General features: G+C 52.0%; 1 protein-coding gene across 1 annotated transcript; it reads right to left on the minus strand.

Annotated features, from left to right (window-relative positions):
- Nucleotides 1-285: 285 nt before the first annotated feature.
- XKR7 (XK related 7) lies at nt 286-23159 on the minus strand. Its single transcript, XM_032606839.1, has 3 exons — nt 22576-23159; nt 2570-2772; nt 286-1241 (listed from the first exon to the last, which is right to left on the minus strand). The coding sequence occupies exons 1-3, from the start codon at nt 23157-23159 to the stop codon at nt 286-288; spliced, it is 1743 nt and encodes a 580-aa protein (XP_032462730.1).
- Between the last annotated feature and the right edge of the window lie 1664 nt (nt 23160-24823).

A 24823-nucleotide genomic window follows, 5' to 3' on the forward strand; every position in this document is an offset into this window, starting at 1 on the left:
CCATGAAAGTGGGGCAGCTCACGAGGAGCGTAGCACCAGTTGGTTCCCTGGGCCCCGGTTCAGGGGAGTTTAGGAAGTGGGCCACAGGGCTGAAAACAGGGCCAAGGCCTGGGGCCTCCACAAGGCTGTCCGCTCCCATGAAATAACCCAATGGTGGGCACCACTCTACCCTTGGACCAACAGATCCACTCCCCCTCAGCCTGGTGGCCCTGAAATTTTGGGGTCAACACTGTGCTCGATGTGGGATCGGCCAAAGTTCATCCCTTTTTGCAGGGAGACTGTGACCTACACCGAGGTCTCATACTCCAGCAGCTCCTGGGGGATCCCGATGCTCCGGTACTGCAAGCGGGGTGTCGTAGGCGAGGAGTATTCCAGCGCCAGAATGGTCTTCCGGAGCCGGCGGTCGATAAAATGAGCGTCCCAGGCAGGGTACTTCTTACGAGGCAGGTCAATCCGAATGACAGGCCCCTCTGTCCGCAAGGTGCGGGGCACAGGCGTGGGAGGCAAGCCAGGTCGCACCTGGAAGACAGGAGGTGTGGGGGTCCCCGCACGCTCACCTCCCACGGAGGCCCCATCCCGCTCAGCGCCTGTAGTCCTGGGCAGGGACCTCGGGGGACTTGTGACAGCATCAGCTGGTGGGCCACAGGGCCCCGGGGCCTCAGGGCAGATGCAGCCAGGCATCTGGGGACCCAGCAGGGGCCCGTTAGGGTGCAGGAGGCAGTAGTAGACACACATGAAGAATATGCCCAGTGCGAAGCTGGAGGCCACGACGCAGACCAGAATGAGTGAGTGGAAGTCAGTGGAGAAGTTGCGGCTGGAGTACCAGAAGCCGGTGAGCACGGCGTTCTCGAGCAGGACGATGCAGTAGTAGAGGGTCATGCGGCGGCGGCTGCGGCCCCCCTTGACATTGAACCAGCAGAAGATGTAGATGATGCCCACCACCATGTTGTAGATGATCTCTTCCCACTTGGACATGCAGAAGTCCGTCTCGCCCTGGATGACCCAGAAGGTCATGACGCACCAGTGGGCCACAATGAAAATGCCAAAGTAGAGCTTGTAGACGCTGGCGAAGAGCGCGAAGGCCAGACTGCGGGCCGCGATGGCAAACAGGTGCCACAGCACCTGGGCCACGGCGCCCTTGTAGGACAGCGGCCGCTTGTCATCCCGTGAGTCCCGCAGCACCTTCTGGTAGGAGGCCAGGGTCCAGGCCAGGGACACGAGTGAGGCGGAGGTGGAGAGGGCTGCGGAGACAGGGTGGGGGCAGGGTGGGCTGGGTTAGGGATGGGTCTGGGTTGCGGTCTGAGGAAAGGGGGAGGGGTCTGGGTCAGGAGCTGGGTTCTGAGGAGGTGTGAGGGAAGGGTCTACAAATCAAGAGTGGTGTGGAGGGGGTCTGGGTGGGTGGTCTTCAAGAACACTGAGGCAGGGGTGAGAGTGGACAGGGTTGGGTACTTCTATAGGGGTGGGAGCATAAAGGGAGAGGGGAAGTGGGTGATTTTGGTCTCCCTAAGGGTCAGGTTGGGGTCTCTAGTATGGGGCTGTTGGGGTTCAGGGGTCTTGGTGGGAGGCTGGGAAAATAGGGTCCAGGACTCTGGGAGTGAAAAAGGAGGTGAAGAGGGGGGTCATGATTAGGGAATGGAGGAGCCAGAAGGGACTGTTAGAAGCTACAGGCCACCAGGATGAGGCTGGGGCGTGGAAAGGAATATCCAAGCTGAGCACAGCTGAGGGCATGGGAGGAAAATCCCGGTGGGAAGTTTCTACTGGGGCCCAGGACCCTGGGCGAGGCATGCCCAGGGAACCTGAGAGATGGTGATAGAGTCTTCTGAAACACTGAGGGTGTGTCGGGCAGTGTCGGGCGGGGAGGGGCACCGGGAGCCCCAGGGAGACTAGGAACGTGGCTTTTCTCTGACACTGAAGGGGTTGGCCTGGTCTGTTAGGGTTCGAGAAGCGGCAAGGTGGGTGGGCGGGGTGAGCTCATGGGGACCAGGACAAAGCCTGGGAGGAGTCCACAAGGGGCTGAAGAGCAGTGAGGGGTGGACGGAAGGGCTCTCTGGAAACTGGTGGTGATTCAGAGAGTCTGTGAGGCAGAGGGGTCCCCAGGAGATGCAGGCTGGGATTGGCACAGTCTGGGGAAAGCAGGGGCAGGGGACTTCCCTGAGGGTCTGAGGTGTGGTGATGGGGTCAAGGGCCTCTTTGGACTTGGCAGAAGTGAGGTCTGGTCTGCCCTGGCAATGGGGAAGGGAGGAGGGTGGGAGGGGGTAGTGCGCAGGGAGCCTGAGAAGAGCAAGGGGGTGGGGTGTCTCCTAACACTGAGGGTAAGGGGGCCATTGGAGGGAACCTGGGGGTCTCCAGAGGCCTGGAGAATGCAGAGAGTAGACGGGGCGGGGCCTCCCAAACCCCGACAGTGAGTGCGCCAAGGTGGGGGGAGTGGACAGGGCCTCCCCAGGGGGCCTTAAGCGTGGGGCTGGTGGGGATGGGGGTGGGGGACAGGTGGGGCCGTCAGAATACTGCAGACGAGCGAGCCCTGGGGGCAGGGGCGCCCGGGGCGGGCAGGCGGAGGGGCGGGGCTCACCGGGCAGCAGGTCCGGCGCGCCGCCGCGGTGCACCAGGAGGCTGAGCTGCAGCACGAGCTGCGGCGCGCTGCGCAGGAAGGTCTCCAGCAGGCGTAGCATGCTCACGTCGGCGCTCTCGAATAGCATCCTCCAGTAGAAGTGGCGCCGCAGCCGCTCCCCGCGCCAGCGGCTCTGCAGCCCTAGGTACATGGCGCGCAGGTACCTGCGGGAGGACGTGGTGCTCAGGCTGTTGCGCGCGCTCATGCCCCTCGCCCCCTCCCAACCAGACCCTCGCCACCCAGCAAGTGCAGAGGGCCAGGGCGCGGTGTTGCCCTGGGCAAGTCACTTACTGCGCTTGTTTCCTCAGCTGTGAAACGGCCTCATTGAAAGGATCACCTCACGGGGCTGTTGTTGGGCTGCTCCCAATGGGCTCACTAGCTTAAAGCACTGGCACAAATTAAGCCTTTAATACAGCATCATAAGGATCATTATTGCTATGGCAAGTTAGGGCCTGCTTTCTTTGCAGGATTCTGGACACCTTACCTGGAGCTTGCAATAACCCTATTATTATCCCCATTTTATAGATGAGAAAACTGAAGCTCAGAGAGGTATGTCATTTGTCCAAGGTCACACAGCTAGGAAGCAGTGGAACCAGGATTCAAACCCAGATGGGCTGGTCTCAGACCCACACTCTAACCAATAGGCGACACTGCCTCTCACTGTAAGCCATAAAGACTTGCCCATACACAGGTTCCTTCAGGGACAATCCTGGTGCCAGCCCCCAGTTCTGTTGCCAGCTTCCTGGCCTTTTCCCCAACCCCACGTCTGAGTGCCCCGTTCTCCACTTAGGGAAGCTGCTCAGAGACCCGCTGGCGTTTGCGACTTAGCTGCTTCCTCTGGTGCCACTTCTCCCAACAAACTTCACAGCTCCAGCTGCTTTGTACACGTCACAGATTTGCTCGCCCTCACTGCTAAGCTTTTGCACTTTCTGTTCCCTCTGCCTGGAACACCTTGCCCTGTCCGCCAACCCCACCCCAGCCCCAAACCTGGATAACTCTTGCTTTTCATCCAAGGCTCAGCTTTTAGATATGACTTCTTCTGGGTAGCCTCTACTGATCACCCGCCACCTGAGGTAGGGGCCTCTCCCCGGCTTCCCTCTAACCCAGCACTCGTCACAGTGGGTTGTAACTGTCTGGTTATGCATCCATCTCCCCCAGGCTGTGAACTCCATGAGTATGACTAGGTCATAACTGACTGCTCTACCCTCAGTTCTTAGCACACGGTAGGTGCCAATCCTATTGGCTGCATGACTGAGTGCATGATTCCAAGTTTGTTTAACTGAATGGAACTCTGGTAGCCCCATAGGAGGTATGGAAGGGATCTGGAAGTCCTGAGTTCAATTCCTGACTTTGCTTCTAATTTGTGTGTGATTTTGAACAAGACCCTCTCTGAGCCCTAGTTGATCCCATCTAAAGTGGTTGTGAGGATTAAATGGATGAGGTACTTTGCAACTATAAAGTGCAGTGCCCATTAGGGTGACAAAGGACCTGTCCACACAGATCTCTGCCCTGGTTCCTTGCCCAGCAGCTCCACTCCTGGCTGTTGCAGGTACAACAGCCCCAACCCCCAAATTCTCTGATACACAGGACAGGCAAGCCCTTTTCATAAAACCAGAGAGGGCTCCTCTAGGAGTCATATCCCCCAAAACTGGGGGAGAAAATCCCACTAGATTCAATGACCCTATTGCCTGAATCCACAATCAGGGAACCAGGGATCTGGGGGTCTATTCCCTGATGTGAAGTGCTGGCATTTCCAGGATGTTCCGTATTCAGCTGTGTGTGACCAGCCCAAGGGAGGAACCACAGTGCTCCCTGGAATTTGTGCTCAGCTAATTCCCAGAGTTTTCCCAAATGAGTATCCTGGTCTTAGCAATGGTGTGGCCCTCTCTGGGCCTCAGCTTGTCTATCTGCCAACAAGAGGGATGGGCTTGGAGACTTTGGAGATCCCTTCAGAGCTAATGCTCTGGGACCCAAACTTTCCCCCCAAAACATGGCCAGAAACATCCCGTTTAGGCCTCTCCTTCCCATCTCTGGGTCTTCTGAGGACCAATCGGTGGTGTAGACATACCCTCAGTGTGAAACGGTACGGGATTGGCACCCAGGATGGGGAGGAGGGCTGTTCCCTCAGAAGCTGACTCAAGATGCAAACTCTCCTGTCCAGTGCTGGAATCCCTTCAGCAGTTCCCAGGCCCGTGCATTTACCCCTCTGCTCACACACTTCTCAGAACAGGGAGACGCTACCTCCTGAGGCAGAGCCTTTGGCTTCCGAGCAGCTCCAGGGCCAAACTGTGTTTCTCCTGAGGAGCAGAAATTTGTCTCCCTGTGACTTCTATTCTCTAGGCCCCTGCCTACCCCCCAGATAAGGATGTCTGCAGCTAGAATCATTCATTCACATAGCAAGCATATCTTGACCACTTGCTATGTTCCAGGCCCTGTGACCTTAAGTACCTCACAGTCCCACGGGAGAACAGACAAGCTAAGAGCTGAAATAGATGCTCTAAGATGCTGTGGAACCCAGAGAAGGATCAGTAACTTTGGCTGGGGAAGACTTCCTGGAGTCTTCCAGGGAAGACTTCCTGGAGGAAGAAACATTTGATCTCCGTTTTAAAGCATGGGTAGGCATTTGAAGGCACACGGGAAGCAGAAAGGCATTTTAGGTGGAAGCCCAACTAAGGCAAAGGTGTAGAGGCGTGAGAGAACGTGGCTTTTCAGGGGAACTGCCAGTGTTTTGCCAGGCCTGGTGGGGAGGGTTGTCCTAGGGAGAAGCATTAGAAGACTAGAATTGTGAAGGGCATCAAATTTTGGACTGAACAGTTCATATTTTATTCTAAATCTGAATTCTATCCCAGAATCAGGGGTGATGTGATCAGCTCGGTGGCTTAGAAAGCTCACTCTGCTGGCTGCCTTGGAGGAAGGCCAGGTGAGTCCCCAGTTTGGTTCAGGCCTGAAATGACAGGGCTGAGTTAAGGCAGGGCACAGAGGAGGAGTCGAGCGCAGAGCTGGAGATGCCAGAAGTGGGGGCGACTTGGGGAGAGACCAGGCTGGCCCCCAGAGCTTCTCAGGGCCCAAAACGCAGACCACCTGTCCCAGCCTCCATCTCCCCCTTCCCATTCCCTTTCCCAGTCCTGTGGCTCCGGCTTTGAACAGGAAGGAGAGACCAGCTGGTCCAGTGTGAAGGGGCCTGGGGAGCTGGGGGAGGGCAACACCCTGGAAGTTTCCCTCAGGCTGGAAGACCATCTGTTTCCCGGCCTGGGTCAGCATGAGAAAGGCCCCAGCCCGGCCAGCATCCATCACCACCTGACAGGCTGCTTGCCCAACTCCCCACCCACTCCTGTCCCCTCCTGTGCCAGCTCCCAACACCCCACACCCCACACCCCAGCTAACAGCAGACAAAGGGCTTACCCAGCCGAGGGCGCTGTTGGGCCAGAGCAAGGAAGGGGGAGGGGAAGAAAGAAGGCTTCTGAGACCCAAGAACATGGGGTCAGCAGGGAGGGTGGAGAGACCATGCTGCAGTCTGAGGGTGAAGGGGCCTCGGTTCAGCCTCATTTTGCCCCTTGCCCCTTTTGGCAACAGGTCCAAAAATCGTGGCTGTCCTTTCCAGCCGGTGGTAAATGCTCGTTGCCAAGGGCCTGTGAGGTTTTCATGGGCCTAGCAAAACGTTTGAAGCCTGGAAAAAAAATTGGCTCTAAAACACAGGGAAAAACTGCAGAATCAAAATTAATAAATGTTTAATTAAATGTCTGCAAAACAGGGCATGATATCAGCCAGTCGACTGCAATTTGGCTTGTATCTGGGTATATATAATTTACATTCGATGTTTGATATGGCTGCATTTTAATATACTTGACAGATGTGGGGCCCACAAAAGTCTTAAAACAGCTCTGCCCAGGACATACAACCTAATTTCCCTGGGCCTCAGTTTTACCTTCTCTAGAAAGGAGCACAGCACTTGCCCTCCTGCCTACATCACAGCCGCTGGGGTGAGGATCAGGAGACAAGATGGCAATATGCTGGGCTTGTGGGTTTGCCAGTGCCCTGGATGCTGTGTGGCCTTGGGTAATCTCTCTGCCTCTCTGAGCCTCATTTTCCCCCTTGTTGTGGGCATTTGTAAACTGTAGAGGGATGTGCACATAGAGAGGGTGAGCATATGCTAGGTGGAGGCCTCTGGCTCCTTCTGATCATCAAGCAGCCTCTCTCTTTTAATTGAAAGTTGACGTACTAGCAGGTGCCCGTGAAACCTCCTCCAGGAAGCCCCACTGATTCCACTCTACTTGAAAGGAAGTTGGAAGAAGTTGATTTTCACCACAAATGGGACCGATGCCACCTACAGAGAACACCTCATCTCAGGGAAAGGAATCCAACTTCAGGGGCAGTGCCTCTACTCTCCTCCGAAACACATCCCCAGTCTGTCCATTCACTGACACCACCCTGGTCCAGGCCATCATCATCTTCTGCTTTCTCGGTCCTGCATCCACTCCCGTGCCCCACGACCATAGGCCATTCTCCACATGGCAACCAGTGGGATATTTTAAAAACTAATCATGTCAGATCACGTTATCCCCTGTCTCAAAATCTTCGAAGGGCCTCCCATCCCACTTGGATTAAAAGCCAAGCATCTCCCCTTGGCTTACAGGCCCTAAACCATCTGGCCCTTTCTGTTTCTCTCAACTCGTCGCAAACCACTGTTTCATTCGTGCCCTGGAGGTTTCTGGAAGCCAGCCAAACTTGTGTCTGACTCTGGACCTTTGCACTTGCTACTTGCTCTTCCTGAAACACCCCCTTCCCCAGATCCTCCTGTGGCTGATTCCTCAGCTCCCACGTCACCTTCTCAGAGAGGCGCCCCCAGGCCACTCATCCTATGTCAGCCCCCCCACTCTCGCTAAATCACTCTCTCTCATCTCGCTCTGTCTTATTTTCTTCTTAACATAGACTATGAAACAATCTTATTTATGAATTTACACATCTATTTTCTGTTTTACCACTGCGGTTTGCTGAGGGTCGGGACCTCACCTTTCTTGGTCACCACTGTGTCCCCAGCATCAGTACGTGTAGTAGGCACTCGATAAATATTTGTTGACTATTTGTGCGTGAGTGTTTGCACGTGTCTCCCTCCTGACCTTGGAGGCCCTGGGGCTTCTCTGCCTGAGTTTGCATAGAGCCAGAACATCTGTCCTTCCTCCTCCAGGAAGCTTCCCCTGATGCTCCACAGCCTGGTTGGGCCTCCCTACCTCTGACACCCTCCAGCCTTAAATTGCCTGAGGCCAGTGTGAGCCAGAACCTAACAGACAGCTCTACCGCCCCCATTTTACCGGTGAGAAAACAGAGGTGCTCAGAAGTCTGTTCTGGATCTAACTTGCTGACTCCCAATCTTTGGCTCGGAGAAGAAGCCTGTCTGGGAGGAAATTGGAAATTGAAGTGGGAAGCGTGTATCGTTGAGGATGGGGTGGGGAGCAAAATGACGAAGCCTAGAGAAGAGAGAAGCCAGCAGTGAGCGTGTGAAATCCCTCCACTCAAGGATCTGAAAGGCTGTCTCCTCTGGATCCCCCGGCCCTGCGAGCAGGCAGCCGGGCAGGAGATGAACAGAGCTCATTCCCTTCTCCCCAGGCCCAGGGACTTCCCAGCGTTGAGGGTTCCTTTCTAACAGGCAGAAGAGAGAAGGATGAGGGGATCCCACATCCCTAAGAAGCCAGAAAGTTTCTGGGTCACCCTGTCTCTCTCCTGTCCTCTGTTTCTGGGTTGCCCTCAGTCTCTGGTACCAGTCAGGGTTGCTGGCCTTGGCCTCAGTCTCCGTGCAGAAGGTCATCCTGGACCCGTCTTTTGTGTGTCCTCAGATCCTCGGTCATTGTCTGTCTCTGGCTCTGGCTCAGATCAGCTTGTTGTTGTGTCTGTCCCTTGAATGCAGGGTCAGCCTATTTATTTATCTGTTCCTCCGTTACTGTCAGTCAGTCAGGGTCACCCTGGGACCCTGGGTCAGTCCTCCTGTCTGTCCTTGGACTATAGGTCACATCGTCTCTCAGATACTATGTCCATCTGTTAGCTTGACCCTGGAGTTCCAAGTCAGCCTGTGTGTCTGCTCTTAGAGGCCAGGAACGTCAGTCTGTCTGTCCCTTGGATGTCAGGATAGCCTGTCTGTCCCCTCGGATACCAGGTCTGCTTTTCTGTCTGTCTTTCTGGCTGTCTCCTGGATACTGCCTGTTGGTCTGTCCGTCTTTCAGTCTCTTGGCGGCTTGGTCCATCTGCTGGTCTGTTGCTCAGCTCGTGGCTCGCGTGACTCTGCCAGTTTTCCGGCCGCCCTCCCCTGCCTGCTCCCCGTCTCCCGACTCTGGGGCTCTCTCTGTCTGTCTGCGTCTCTCACATCCTCGGCTCTTCCATCTGTCGATCTCAGCGTTTCCGAGTGTGTGTTCTCGTCCCTCTCCACTCCCCCTCACAGGTCTGGGCCAAAAACACAGCAGCTTCCAGCGGCTCCCCCGCTCCCACCCCATCCAGAAACGGCACCACGGCCAGCTCTCTTGTCTCCATTGTGGGCCAGGCTTGCAGGCTCTGGAGGGTGACCAGCCTGGGCTGATGGAAAGCAGCAGGAACGCTGTACCAACCGGGCCCACAACTGCTCCGTAAGTCTGTAGGGGGATAGTGTGCAGGCAAAAAGAATGAGAATAGCTCACGCTTACTGAGCACCAACTGTATGATAGGCTGTGCTAAGCCTTTCCACACATACTGTACATTCGCTACAGCAAACCTTTGAGGTGGGTACTATTATTATCCCTATTTTACAGATGAGGAAACTGAGACCCAGAAGGGGACTGGCACTTGTACAAAGTCACACAGCAAGTTACTGCCAGACCTAGGACTCAGACTTGGCTCTCCACGGGCCCCTGCATCAGAGAAGGTGCTTCAGTTGCCTGGACGGTATTCAGAGGGCTGCCCGGGAGTACCCATGTCGGACAGGGCTGGACCTAAAAGCTTTGCTTGGAATTACGTGGGTTTAGAGAAAACTGGGGAAGGGGTGACAATAGTAGTTGTCAAGTACAGAAGTACAGAAGGCTGTCAAGTACAGAGGGAAAGAATCAGCCTTGAGAGTCAGGGAGACCCAGGTTCAGATCCTGATGCCATCATTTACCGTCTGTATAGTTTTAGGCAAGTTGCTTCCCTCTCTGAACCCTTCGGCTCAATGCCCACCTTATGGGATAGCTATAAAATCAGAAAGTGGTGATTTGTATAAAATGCCCAGCCCAGTGCAGGGTATTCAACCAATACAAGGTTTTAAGAAGCTGAGAGACTCAGAGGCTCCAGCAGGGAGAGGAGGTCTTGTAGTTTCCAGTTTAGTTTCTAGCGGGGCTGAGACCTACTCCTCGCCTGACTTTCCCTGGTGCTCACTGAATCCATCCTCAGGAGATAGAGTGTCAGAGAAGTCCCTTCAGGACAAGTTCACAGGGCAGGGCCTTATTTGGGGTCTTCGCCCTCTTCCAGAAAATAACTGCCACTCATCAAAGACCTTCTGTGGGTACTTTGCTAAAATCCTCACTGCAGCCCTGTGAGGTTTCGTGGGCATGACCCCCACTTTCCAGATGAGGAAACTGAGTCTCAGAAAAGAGGAGGTTCACTTGACGTTTATTCACCCAGCAGTTTTTTTTTTTTTTCGCGGTACGGGGGCCTCTCACTGTTGCGGCCCCTCCCGTCGCGGAGCACAAGCTCTGGACGCGCAGGCTCAGCGGCCATGGCTCACGGGCCCAGCCACTCCGCGGCATGTGGGATCCTCCCGGACCGGGGCACGAACCCGTGTCCCCCACATCGGCAGGAAGACTCTCAACCACTGCGCCACCAGGGAAGCCCCACCCAGCATTTTTGAGTACCTACTGTGTGCCAGGAGCTGTGCTAAAATGCTGGTGGACACGATGGTGAGCAAGACAGACCCAGTCCATCTGGCACTGTCTAGCGGGGAACCTGGACATTAGTGAAATCATCCTGTAGACTTGAAACGACAGCCATTCTGTGGGCTGCAGACATGTTCCAACAGGCTTCTGTGCTCCAGTGCTTAGGAAGGCAATTCTATGGGAGAAGCGCCCAGCTTGGGAAGGGCGTGGCAGTCAGGGAAGGCTTTCTGAAGGAGGTGGCTACTGAGGCATGATCTGAAGCAGGCACAGGAGTTAACCAGGTGAAGGGAGGGAAGGGAGTTTCTGGCAGAGGAAGTCCTGAGTTAGGCGGGAACAGTAAGTGGTCAGAATGGCTATAGCTCCAGAAAAGGAGGTGAGAAAGCAAGGGATGAGGGGGACCATGGTGAAGCATTTGGTCTTTATCTGAAGAGTGAAGATTGTGTTGGATAGCACTTCTGCATTTTAGAGGGAGTACCCTGGCTGTAAGGAACAGATTGGACGGAGGCAAGGGTGGAGGTTGGGAGACCAGTTACCAGGTGAGAGGTGAGGAGGGCCCAGACAGAAGGGATGGACCCCAGAGACATTTAGCAGGCATTTGGAGAAGTGACTTGCCCAAGGTCAGTAGCCAGAAGCATTGGAATTTCATCTCAGCTTAGGAATGGTGGACTCCTTCATTTCACCACAGGCATGGATCAAGCTGAGGACCTAGATGCAGTCTGTGAGTTCCCTGCAAAACATTGGGCCTCCAATTATACAGATTCCTCACCTGAAATGTGGCCAAGGAAGCTCCTGGGGGGAACGGCCTCGAGGCCCCCTCCCCATCTGTCCACTCCTCAATGCTGAGCACTCCTGCAAGGATGCAAAATGGGACCTTCCTGGAATTGGCAGCCTAATGAGTCATAAATGTCAGTAAAGGATGCGATTTTACACGTTTGGCTACCATTTCATATGGTGCTGGGAGCTGGGCTGTCTCCTTCCTCCTCAGCAGCCCCCTCCAGAGTCATAGCACTTTTTTTTGCTGGGCTAAGGCCAAACATCTCCCTGCCACTAATTTTAGGCTCTGGCTGTAAAGCTGAGACCCTCTCCCAACCCGCCCACTTCAGTCAGCTCCCAGACAGTGCGCCTCTCTTTGCCCAACAGGGAAGCAGGCAGCTCCTCTCCAGCAAAGCGTTTGGGACCATGTTCCTGCCTCTTATGTTCTTCACTGTATGAGTGCAGCCAGATCTCCTTCCCTCTCTGGGCTTCACTTGCCGCATCTGTGAAATGGGTGCAGAGAAGAGACTCAAAGCCAGGACTCCATACTCTAGCCCAAGGCTCTTTGATCCCCCCTTTCCTCTTTTCCTGATATCCCTGTGCGACATTGGGATGGCTTAAGCCTTTGAGGGAGAAGGAGTTAGATCCTGGTCTCCTGGTGGCATCTGAAGGTACTTGAAGATCGAGGCAGGGAGAAAGCACCACTTCTCTTTGTCTCTGATCTATGAGATCCTAGATGGTAGAGGAGCTGAGCTGATATTATGAGGGATTCTGGGGAATGAAAGAGGCGTGTCTAGAAAGGTAGCTGTCCCTCAGCTCCAGCTGATTGCTGCCATGGGAGAACGTGAACCCAGTATGGCTGGAATTTCAATTTTTCAAGAAGAGCTGGAGGGCTTCCCTGGTGGCGCAGTGGTTGAGAGTCCGCCTGCCGATGCAGGGGACACGGTTCGTGCCCCGGTCCGGGAAGATCCCACATGCCGCGGAGCGGCTGGGCCCGTGAGCCGTGGCTGCTGAGCCTGCGGGTCCGGAGCCTGTGCTCCGCAATGGGAGAGGCCACAACAGTGAGAGGCCCGCGTCCCGCAAAAAAAAGGAAAAAGAGCTGGAAATTAGGATATTTATGCAAAAAACAAAACAAAACAAAACCCAAAAACGTCAATTTGGAAATGTTGGCAACTAATGTTAAAAATACCATATGAATTTAAAAGAAATTATTATTCTTTTTTTAGGTTTGATAACCGTATTACATACTTCAGTTATATTTTCTAAAAGTCTGTCTTTTTAGAGATGTACCGAAATATTTATGGGTGCATTGATATGACATCTGAGACTTGCTTCAAAATAACATGGAAGGGCAAGAAATGGGGTGGGGTCCAGACCTATACTCTCCAACACCTACATGTCCTACACTAGCCACATATGGTTCTTTAAATTTAAATTAGTTAAAATTAAATAAAATTTAAAATTCAGTTGCTCAGTTATACATTTCCAATGCTTAATAGTCATGTGTGGCTAGTAGCTACTGTATTGGACAGTGCATTTCCTATACACATATATATTTCCATCACTGCAGAAAGTTCTTTCGGATGGTGCTGGCCTAAATAAAACAAGGCTGGCCAGGAGATGATCATTCTTGGAGCAGGATGGTGGTACACGGAGCAATCATTATCCTGTTCCCTCTGCTTTTATATATTTAAATTTTTTCCATAATAAAAAGTTTCATTAAATAGTAGGGGAAAAAAATACTGTGTGGGACAAACGAACGCATCCTCAGGCTAGATTTGCCCTTGGACCACTGATTTGCAACCTGTGGTCCAGCAGATAAGCATCACAAAGCACCCAGGTTAGATCCACAGACTCTTAAGACTGTGAGGGGCTTTAGAGATGACTGGTTTATCCTCCAAACTGAAGGCAGGAGGCTCTGCTACTGCTTCCCTGCCAAAGTCAGTCACTTTTGTCTGCATGCATGTCTGGTGATGTGGAGTTCACACCCTCGGGGCAACCCAGGGAGATCTTTCTTCTTGTCACACAGTTTCTGCCTCCCTTTAACTTTGGGTTGTCACCTATCCTCACACTGTCTCTGGAGTCACAGAATAAGTCTCCTTCCTCGAAGGGGGGATCTGTGGGTGAGGGGTAGTGAGCGTTAGGACCCTTGATGTCCTTCTCCCACCCCCTATCTTGTTATCAAGCAAGTAGGATGGGCTACTACTTGGGCCAATAATAATTGGTAGTAAATATTTTCTGAGCATGTAATATGTGAAGACCCTATTCATTTACATTATCTCAAGACATCTTTACAAGAACCTTAAGGGGTGAATACTATCACCCCATTTCACAATGCAACTAGAGCTCCAGCTGGTGGAGCAACTTGCCCAAGGTCACACAGTGAGGAAGCCATGGCGCCATGGGCTGTACCAGTGTCCCAAGCTCTCAGCTACTCTGCTGTCTTGTCCAAGTCCTGGGAAAACTCATTCAGGATTCCCAAGCCCCCAACTGGACTTTACAGCTGGGATAACCGAATCCCAGGCAGAGAAATGTCTTGCTCAATATTCTGATTTCAGAAACAGACTCACAGACTTAGAAACAGACTTACGGTTACCAGGGGGCAAGGGGGCAAGGGTGGGAGCAGGGATAGATTGGGAGTTTGGGTTTGACAGGTACACACTGCTATATTTAAAATAGATAACCAACAAGGACCTACTGTATAGCACCGAGAACTCTGCTCAGTATTCTGTAATAACCTAAATGGGAAAAGAATTTGAAAAAGAATAGATACATGTATATGTATAACTGAATCACTTTGCTGTACACCTGAAACTAACACAACATTGTTAATCAACTATACTCCAATATAAAATAAAAAATTTAAATAAAGTTACGTTACTAACAGTGGGGGGGAAAAGGTTCTGATTTTAAAGATTCTATTCAGTTCACGTGAACGTTTATTGAGCACTTACTGCATACGAGGAACTTCATCTCCTGCCAGACACATGTGCATCCTCCTGGGAACTCAGCCCCAGGGTTGCTTCTACTACATCTTGTACAAATACATATGTATTGCCCTTAGCCTGCATTTGTTCATTGACGGTTTGGAAGGTTGCGGATGAAGGCCTAAGCAGACCTCAGCGCTGTGTCCACACAGCAAGGGGCTCCCACACTGCCTTAGCGCCCCCCACATCAGCCACAGATGCAAACCCTGCTTCAACAGAATTTGTGTTCTAAGACCCTACTATGGACCTCACCAAAGCTCGCTGGGTACAAGGCCACCAATAGCAACAGAGTGTCAGCTCGGAGCCAGTCATGGTGGGGGACAGAAAGAAAGACGAACAAGGCCTCAACTCCCCAGGTGCTTTTAATCTGGTAGGAAAACCAGCCAGGTGGGCAAGGATCACAACAGAATCTGATCAGGACTGTGGGGCTGAGGAGGAATGAGTAATTGTGCATGGGGGGAAAGTCGGAGAGGAAGAACCCAGAATGTCAACAGTGGGTACTTTATATTAAAATAAAATTTAAAAAATACTTTTCTGACTTTTTCCCTCTTCCCAAAGCAATACATGATTGTTTGTTTTGTAAGAATACACTTAACTAGCAAAAGGTATTATCTCTTGGTAGTTACACGTGTGGACTTGGGAGCCTGACTGCATGGCTTCAAACACTGGCTTTGCTACTTATGTATTAGGAGGCTGTTACCTCTCTGTGTGTCAATTTCCACATCTGAAACATGGGCCAATAATGCTAGCTAACACTACTTGAGGACTTATGATGTGTTGAATACTGTGCAAACCATGTTCCATATATTAATTCAATAAGCCTTCATAATGGCCATTTGTATAGGGGTGTTATCCCATTTCACAGATGAGGAAACTGAGGCCCAGAGAGGTTAAGTGACTTGCCCAAAGTCACATAGCTCCTAAGTGGCAGAGTCAGAGTTTGGGCTCCACAGTCCTTGTTATTATTCATTATTACACTCCCTACCTGACAGGATTGAAGAGGAATGACCTAATCTATGTCTCTATAAATGGTGACTATAATTTTTAGTAGTATCTGACTCTTTGAAAGCAGGTATACATGTTTTTAAAATGTATGCAGGTAAAATGTATTTCTTGGTTAATTAAAAATCAGAGTAAAATCATCAAGTGATATAAGAAATACCTAATTAGTAAAGGAAAATCTCCCCTAACCCCACCTCTGCACCCCCAGAGATAATAAGTGAAGGGGAGTCTTCTTTGCACCTTTCCTGCGCTGCCTGAGGTTTCAACAAGAGCATACAGCTCCTTTTCAAACAGACAAAAGAACCCAGCAGTTTACATTTTAGACGAAAATGACAACAGCTAGGCTGACTGAGGAAATGGGAGGCGGAGTCTGAGGGGCAGAGGGTGACATGTTGAGTTTGTTCGGGGCAAGTGTCTCAGAAGGGGTGGCATTTGAGCTTGGTCTTGAGGGATGTACAGAGTTTCACCGGGGCGGGGGGTGGGGGGGAGGATGGGGCGGGGTGTTGCTGAAGGAAGGACTGCAGGCAGCTGCTTAGAGGCATTAAGAAAAGGAGCATGTGACTTATTTCGGGGGGGGGGGGGGGAGCGTAGAGCAGTGAGGAGATGAAAGGGTGGGAGGATGGGGCTTGACACCAGGCTATAGCATTAAGACTCGCTCAAGGGGCAGAGGGGAGCCAGGGCTGGCCCTCTGGCTACAGAGTGGCAGGGTCAGCTCTGAGCTTTAGAACTACCGTTCCGGCCGCAGGTGGAGACAGGATATGGGGAGGAGTGGGCTGGGGGGAGACCGGAGGCTGATAGGATTTCCCAGAGGAGGAATTCCGAGGCCCTAACAAAGGCAGAGTGGTGCATGGAGAGGCCAGAGAAGATCCCAACCCATCTTCCTTCTTCTCCCCGGGGACCTTCGCCCCAGCTGCCAGGGGTTCAAAGCCATTTCCTGGCAGCCCTCCCTCCTCCCCCAGCGTTTCTCCTGTGTGGTCTTTATAGATCAAACAGGGGACGCTGGGCCCAACTGCCGCCGCTGTGTCTGTTAGGAGCTGCTCTAATGGCCTGTTGCTGCCAGCTGGGCAGGGAGAGGAGGGCGGCCGGGTGGAGAGCGTCCTAGAGAGGGGTCTCCCAGGAGGTGGGTGGTGAGGCTAGACTGGAACAAGCCTGCAAGGTCAGAGCAGGGAGGGACCTTGTGGATAGTCACCGAGTTCAGGGGGTTGTAAACATGTTTCAGCTGTAGGACTGTCAAAACAAAATCTTAGGCACGTGACCATCATATCAAGAAAGAGAAACTTTGAGATACTAAGGTTGAAATGATGGTAAGAGGTGAAACACAGTTTGAAAACCACTATGGAATCCAACTCCTGACCTGTTTTATGTATTACTTACATACTTGTATTATTACTGTACAACTAGTAATGGTTACTGAGAATTGAGCACTTCCTGTGTTCCAGGCACTGTGCTAAACACTACACATACATTCTTTAATCTACTACTCCTCCAAGCCACATGTGATACATACTATCAGTAAGAATGTCCAGTTTGCAGATGAGAAAATTAAGGCACAGACAAGTTATGCCATTTGCCCCAAATCACAGAAAGTGGCAGACACAGGGTAAGGCTGATTCCAGAGTATGAGCTCTTAACCATTGACTGTCTGGCCCCAGTGGGGAAACTGACCAAAGAAGGAAGGCTATCCTGCCTGCCATGCCTAAAACAGACCCCCGCCCCCTCTGCTACTGCCCTGGTCCAGCCCCCATCTTCTCTCACCTGGATCATCGAGGGTGGATCTCTTCGTGGGTCTCCAGGCTTACCCTGGCTTCCCTCCAGTCCATTTTTCATCCAGCAGCCAGGGTGCGCATTGTAAAGCATAAGTCTAGACCCTGTTCCTATTCTGCTCAAATCCTCTTGGGCTCCCCACTTCATGCAGAGTGAAAGCCCCAATCCTCCCCCCCGGCCTTTGGGGCCCTACGTCATCCACCCCCAGCCACCCTGTCCACCATCGTCTCCTACAATCTCCCCCCAGCTCTCTGCTTTGACACAGGGCCTTCTCCCTGCTCTGCTCCTTCCCTGTGCCTGGAACGCCCTTCCCAAGACATCCACACAGCTTGCCCGCACCCTGTTCAGCCCTCTGCCCACATGCCCACCCGTCACAGAGGCTGCCCTGACCACCTTATCTTGAAGGGCCACACCCTCCTCCTTTTCACTTTTTCCATAGTTCTTACCACTATCTAACCCATTATATTTTATATTATGTATTATATTTATATTTTATATTAGGTAATATATATTTTATTTTGTTTGTTTATTGGTTTCCCCCGCTAGACTCTTTTTTTCTTTTTTTTTTGCGGTACGCGGGCCTCTCACTGTTGTGGCCTCTCCCATGGCGGAGCACAGGCTCCGGATGCACAGGCTCAGTGGCCATGGCTCACGGGCCCAGCCACTCCGCAGCATGTGGGATCTTCCCAGACCGGGGCATGAACCTGTGTCCCCTGCATCGGCAGGCGGACTCTCAACCACTGCGCCACCAGGGAAGCCCCCCACTAGACTGTTGAGCTCCAAGAGGGCCGGGACTTTGTCTTGTTCACCACTGTATTTCCAGCACTTAGCACAGTGCCTGGTAGACCGCAGGTGCTCCATATATTTGTGGAATGAATGACTACAGATTAAATGCACAGCTGCCGTGTCCCTATGGCTTCAGGGTCCTTCAAGGCCCTCTTGCCCTCCTGCCCACTCACAGGCCACCCGCTCAGTGAACAAACCTCTTTCTACAGGGAACAAAGCCCAGGCTGATGGTCCTAACCATTGCCAGGGGTTCTGAGTACTTAACGATGGCCAGCCCTTTGCTAAAACCTTGGTATATTATCTCTTGAAACCTTGAAACAAACCAAGAGGTGATACCGTATGGTCTCTAGTTTATAAAGGATGAGACTCAGGCACAGAGAGATTATGTGACCTGTCAGGATCACACATATAAAGTGGTATGGTCAGGATTTGAACTGAGGACATTTGAATCCAGAGTTCATGTTCTTAACCATCACGCAAAGAACAGAGCTTCCCAGAGAGGAGCCCCAGAGACTGACTTTCATACCAGGTAGGTCACTAATTCATTTCTGAACTTCTCTGGAGTGCAGGGCTTGTGAGGAGGCAGAGGGAGCTGTGCTGGGGCCTAGACATAGAGAGCGTGGTAGAGGGAGGGCCTTCAAAGTCCAGTTTGCCTCTTTCCTTCCCCTCCCTCCCATTTTGGGGTCCCCAGATCCTGACAGCCTGGGAGGAATCCCATGGCAGATTAATTCCACTAACTGGCTTAACAAACCACGCTTATCGGGGCAAAGCTGGGGCCCAGTGAGTTTAAGATTAGGGAAAGCAGGATTCATGGCTTACTGCTCTCCTGCCCACAGGGTCAGAGTGGACAGGGTTAGGACTTTAATTGGCTTAACAGCGCTGAGTGGCTTAACAGCTCAGAGGGATGGGGGTGGGAGCTGGGCAGAAGGCATGAAAACACAGGTTGGTGTCCAGCCCCCAGCCAGCTTCATGTCTGACCAGAGGATCTGTGTGTTCTCTCAGGGATCAATCTGTCTCTGTACCGGGCCATTGCTCTGGGATCCTCTAATGCAGCCAGTGTGGTGGTATCAGGGATAGAGCCTGGGCTTGGGAATTAGGCAAAGGTGGGTTGACACCTCACCTCTCCCCCACTTGCTCAGTGGGTGACCTTCAGCAAGTTACTTGACTTTTCCAAGCCTCACTTTCTTGTCTGATAAATGGGTATATCAACTGTCACCAGAGGGAAGGTTTTGGGGCAAAACAAGATCACATGCCTAGAGCACCTCACATGGGGCCTGCTGGGACATGGAGGGTGCATAGTGTCTGTGAATTCCTTCCCTTGCTCTCCCTCCTCAGAGCCCCATTTTGTGATTAAAATAATAACATGCATCTTGCAGGCTTGTTTGGGAACAGAAGAAGAAAGGACCTGAATCAATTGTAAGGAGCTGGCCAGAGGTTACAAAGAGGATGGGCCCCCATATGTTTCCTGTGGTTGACACTATTTTTAAAAACCTTAATTAGTAGTTGAATACTGGCAGAATTCACCAAAAAAAAAAAAAAAAAAAAATCCCAATTTCCCATTTCTCTTGAGAAATCAAGACTTGACAACACCTGGTCCATGATTTCTTGTGGCACCATCAGCTGGAGCTAGGTGGTAGCTTCAGCTTCTCTAGGACACTGCTTGTCCCATACTGTCCCCTTGTCTGACACCCATGTACTGACACAGTCTGTGTTACTAGCTCCTCAAAGTATTCAAGGTTTTGATTCAACATTGTGCAAGCATAAGGAGTTGAAAGATATCTTTATGATTCAAATTAATTTATTCAGATTTGGGGGCGTGGGATCAGCATGGGAGTGAATGGCCAGTCCCTCAGCTTTGATCACGCAGGTCTCACACACACATCTCCTTCCTCATTACCCTGGGGTCCAGCCCTCAGAACATCTGCAGCAAGTCCCGCTGGACAGTGAACCTGTTCTTTGTGGGAACCTCATGTTTGCTTACCACATTGCTTAGTTTCTAGGAATACCAACTCTGGTGGCTTCTTGTCTGGATCTCTCTCCATTTAGCCAGACTCTCAGCCATTTATGAATCCAAAGCTTTTGGGACGGGGGCCCAGAGGTTTAGCTCTGATATAGACCCAGAGTCAGACTTCCAGAAAAGGGAAGGCTCTTAAGGTCATCAAATCTATTATTCTCATTTTACATGCAGGGAAACTGAGGCCCAGAGGTGGGAAGAGCCTTGCCCAAAGTCACCTAGCCAGCTAGTTACAAACCTGGATGAAGTCTCCTGATCCCGCCCTACCCCCAATCCAGCACTTTCCTGACAATATACACAGTCTCCCCATCCTTATCCACATAGTTCAACTCCCTCCCCCTCCTTTCCCATTCTTATCTCAGTCCAGCAGAAGCCCTGACTTTCTATCATCCTGGAATCTTGGTATCTCAGACTCATAATTCTTTGAGCTTGGAGGACACTTTAGTGGCAGAATTGCAGGGGAGATAAATTGAACTTGGGCTTTGAAGGCAGAGAGTCTTGAGTCCCAGTGCTTTTACTCCCTAGCCATGTGACCTTGGGCAAGGAAGTCCCTTTTCTGAGCCTCCATTCCCTCATCTGTTAAGCAGGAATGATAATACAACCACATTGCAGGATTATTAGGAGGGATACAGGAGATGAAGCAGGTAAAAAGGCAGTCAGTAGTCTGGCACAAAGTGAATGCTTAATGAAACAATTGTTACAGAACTGTAAATTAGGGCTCTCATGCCCCTAAGGCCTAAGTGAAAGAGTCCAGATGTGATCAAAGAGAATGGAACCGGACAAACTGAAGCACATATACCCTGTCTAAATTGTTCCAGGCCTGATATGGCTAGATGCATTTTTTTTTCAAGAGGAGCTAGGATTTTGGATTTTTGAAATACTATGCAAGCCAGACAAAACACTTCTATAGGCCAAGTTCAACCTAAGAGCCATTAATTTGTCATCCCTGCAAAATCATCTCATCCCAAGCCCCTCATTTTACGAATAGGGTAGAGTAGAGATCGCTAGCCCTTTTATCTAAGAAACCATGGAGTTCAATGGACCCTCAGCCATCTGCAGCCACTCCCCTGAGACCCCCACCTCCACCCCATGGTCATTTTTTGCTCTGTTTGAGGGAAATTCAGTTTATGTTCAAGAAAGGAGTATGCATTTCTTGTAAGTAGATTCTGAAAATGGGAGAAGGGGGTTTTGAGGTAGCCAGTGAGTCAAGGGGCAGCTGGCCCATTTTAGGCTGAAGGGAAAGGGGGATGAAGATTTGGTTACCAAGAATAGGAAGTTACCATTTCAGAATCTAAAAATATCTTTCACCATCTGTCCACTCGGGCACAGAATGATAAATGCAGATTAGTTCCTGGATGTAGACATGAATATTTTTTGTGTCAAGCTAATAATAATAACACCACCTTGTGTGGATAGAGCTCCTCCCACCTTTTCCCCCAGGGTAAGCTAAATGGAATATATACATCATCTAGGCAAGGCACATATGGGGAAAGCAAGTCAGAGAGAGATTTGGCAACACAACAAGGGTGACACAGCAAGTGAGCAGCTGGGATAAACCCTGGGAGTCCTCTTTCCAACCCTCAGCTCAGAACTGCATCTTCGGAGTTAAGCAGAATGTGTTAACAAGTAGCAGAATAAATATAACAACAGCAATAATCACCCTTTACTCCACAGTGACTTTGACTTTTTCCATGTTTTCCCCACAGGTGTGATAATCATGATAATCTATTGCATTCCTAAAATATGTTACAGTCTGCAGGGCCTTTACATAGACCTTTTCTCACCTGACCATCCCAAGAGGTAAGAAAATGTAATGTAAATCAATGAGATGAGAAGAGTAGGGAATCGCCCTCTCTTCACAGGTGAGGAAACTGAGGCTTGGAGGGAGGAGGGGTTTGTGTAAGATCAAATAGCAGACAAGCTCATTCTGTCAGTGCACAGTAGAACCTAAGCTACTAGAGCAATACAGACTCAAGGGGAACCCTAGGTTCAGAATTCCTCGTCTCCAGTTAACTCAGCTCAGCAGCCAGAGTCCTGGCAGAGGAAGAAGCCTAGAATTGGGCGGCTTGTACAAAGCTTCAGTTTTATCTTACTGTCCTGAGATGAAAGGACCGATAGTGGCTATCTAATCTCAGATTCAAGATCCCATATCCCCACGGCTCTGTTTCGGGGCGGGGGGGGGGGGCGCTGCAGAGACACTGGGGAAGTCCTAGGAGGCAGAGGAGCTAGACACCTTCTCAGCTAGGTCCACCACAACCTTTCCTAAAAGTCCAAAAAGTTTGGCGAGATATTCATTTAGCTGCCTCGAATTCTGTTTCTCCTGGGAGGTTGGGAATGGACTGCAATTCCGAACTGAGAATCTTTGAGAGCAGAGAGGGACTTCTGAGATCTTTCCTAAGCCCAGGCTCAGGCTCAGCACTCAGGCGGAGAGGAGTGGGACAGGGCTGGATGGAGCCCTGGGGCCCTGTTCCAACCTTCACATTCATCTCCATCGGCTCTGGGCCCTCCTCATTCACACACCCCTGAGGATCTCTTTCTCTTTCTTCTTGCCCCATTCCCTCTTCCCTCAATAGCCAGATCATAGAGGATGGTAGAGAGGTTGATCAGAGTTAGAGGGCAGAGGTCAGGGAGGAGCTGGCAGAGGAGGAATCAGAGCTGCAATAGGGTGGGGCGGGGCGGAGGTCAGGACAGGAGCGGGCGTGGAGGGTCAGAGAAAGGCTGGGGCGGCAGGCAGCCCCTTACCACCTCCCATTCCTCCAACTCAGTTCTCTCCACCTGAGCTTCTCCTACCTCCAGACCTGGCCGAGCTGCAGGAGGTGGACGAGGGTCTGCAGTAGCCAGACGCAGAGGCGGCGGCAGCGGCGGCGGTAGGCGCTGGCCGAGGAGGGCTCAGGTCGGGGGCCCAGATCGGGGCTGCCTTCTTTGGTACGGAAGGTGACGGCGCTGTCCTTGGTGCTGATGACCGGTCCGCCGGTGCCGCTGTCCTTGGTGCTGATTGCGGGTCCCGGGGCCCCAGCGGTCTCCGTGTAGTCGTAGACGAACCAGCGGAAGCTGAGCAGTTGTACGACAAGCGAGGGCAGGATCACAAACAGCAACGTGAGGCCGAAGTAGGTGCGGTGACCCTGCAGGTAGTAGGAGGCCGCCAGCCACAGGTCCGTGGCGCCGTCGGAGAAGAACACGAGCAGCGCGCACAGCACCCAGCAGCAGTCCCGCAGCTCGTAGCGCGGCCCCGGGCCTCCCGCCCCGGTTACCCCGGGGTCCCCGGCTGCCGCCGCCGCCTCCCCGCGCCCACCCGCACCGCCCCGAGCTCCTCCGGCCGCCCCCTCCGGCCCCGGGCCGGCCGCGGCCACCGCTCCATCCGACTTCGCGGCCATGTTGGCGGAGCAGGAGGCGGGGAGCGACTTCCGGGCGGCGGAGGGGGGTGGGGTGCGGAGTGGGAAGGACCCTGTGCGGGCGGCTCCCGCCTCCTCCTCTTCCTCCTCTTCTTCTTTCTCCTCCCCTACACTTCAATTATTCATTCCCCTCGGCGCCGCCCCCGCCCCCGCCCTTCCCCCACCCCTCCTGGGCTGTGACCGGATGCGGGCAGCCCTCCAGGGAATGGAGAGGGGGAGGGGAGGGGAGAGCATCCCAGGTCACCCTCCTCTTCCTTCCTCAGAGGCGTGGGGCTCCAGCCACATGCTTTCTGCCTCCAAGCCCCCCACCTCACTCCACTTCCTTCTTTCCTCTTTTCTTCACCATCCCTCTCTCCATCCTCTCCTCTTCCATTTATCTCCTCTGTTTGCCTTCAGTGGTCTGGGTCTGAGGAGAGTAGGGGACCAGGGACTTGAAAGTAAGGGGCTTCTTAGGCAGGCACCCCAGTAGTCCATCACTCCATGCTAACACCCCACTTCCTAGTTTCCATCCCTTTCTTTGATCTTGAGAGGTCTCTTTCCTTATTGTGTTTTTCTTATTTAGGCTGAGTAAACTGCAGCTCTGAGAGTTGCTGTCTCTTCCCACTCTCCCCTTCCCCTCCCTCAGGGAGGGGGCTTCATCAGGCCACAGCCCTAGTCGAACAGAGGCTGGGAAGGGGGCAACATCGGAGGGAAAAGGATGAGAGGAAACACCAAGTGGAGGAAAGAGCAAGTGCAAAGGCCTGGAGGCCTGAGACTGGAGGGCATGTTTTCAAGGAAGTCTGGATCACAGATCCAAGGAGGTGGAAAGCTAGGAAAGCTGGGGCTGGAGAGTTCCAAGGGATGCGATCCTAAAGAGCCCGAAGCAATGGGAAAACACTTAGAATTTGATCAGGGAAGTAATGTGATCAAATCAGGATTTGGAAAAAAGACCCTGCAGCCAGAGGAGAGAAGTGCTTACAGGGAAGCAGTGTGGAGATGGAGAGACCAGAGAGAGAGAGAGTGATAACAGTAATCCATGAGAGGGGTAGGGTCCCTCATATGTCCTGGATATCCCTAGTTAACCACCCCACTTCACCCTGCTTTGCTCAGATTGGATGTACCAGGGCATTTATGATACAAGCACTCATGTAGCACTTTCTCTTTGCTCAGAATCATTCTAAGCACTGTACATTTACTAACTCTTTATCCTTACAATTTGTGAGGTAGTTTATGTTTCCCTCCCATTTTACAGATGAAGAAACTGAGTCACAGAGAAGTTTATTTATGTGTTTGGAATCACATAGTAAGTGCTAGAGTCAAATTCAAACCCATCATCTGGTTCCAGAGTAAGCTTTTCTACCTTCCAAAGGGAGGATGGGAATTAGGTGAGAAAGGGAGGAGAGAAGAGGGGAGGAAGGGAGGTTTGAGGACCACCCTGCTTCAGAGTGGCAAGGAAGGGAAGATGAAGGGAGACAACTGCCGTGGGTCAGGAAGGAGCAGCCATTTGCAGTCCTTCAGCCCAACATCCCTTTCATGTCCAGGGACTGTTTTGGTCCCAGCAATGCTCAGGAGTTGGAGTGCCAGCTGTTGTCCAAGGCTGAAAATGGAGGACGAAGAGTTAGGGATTAAGGGAGTTTTCCAAGCTGGCTACAAAGCTGGCAGTCTTT

This window comes from Phocoena sinus, chromosome 15, assembly GCF_008692025.1.
Source record: "Phocoena sinus isolate mPhoSin1 chromosome 15, mPhoSin1.pri, whole genome shotgun sequence".
In the NCBI taxonomy this organism is placed as follows: domain Eukaryota; kingdom Metazoa; phylum Chordata; class Mammalia; order Artiodactyla; family Phocoenidae; genus Phocoena; species Phocoena sinus.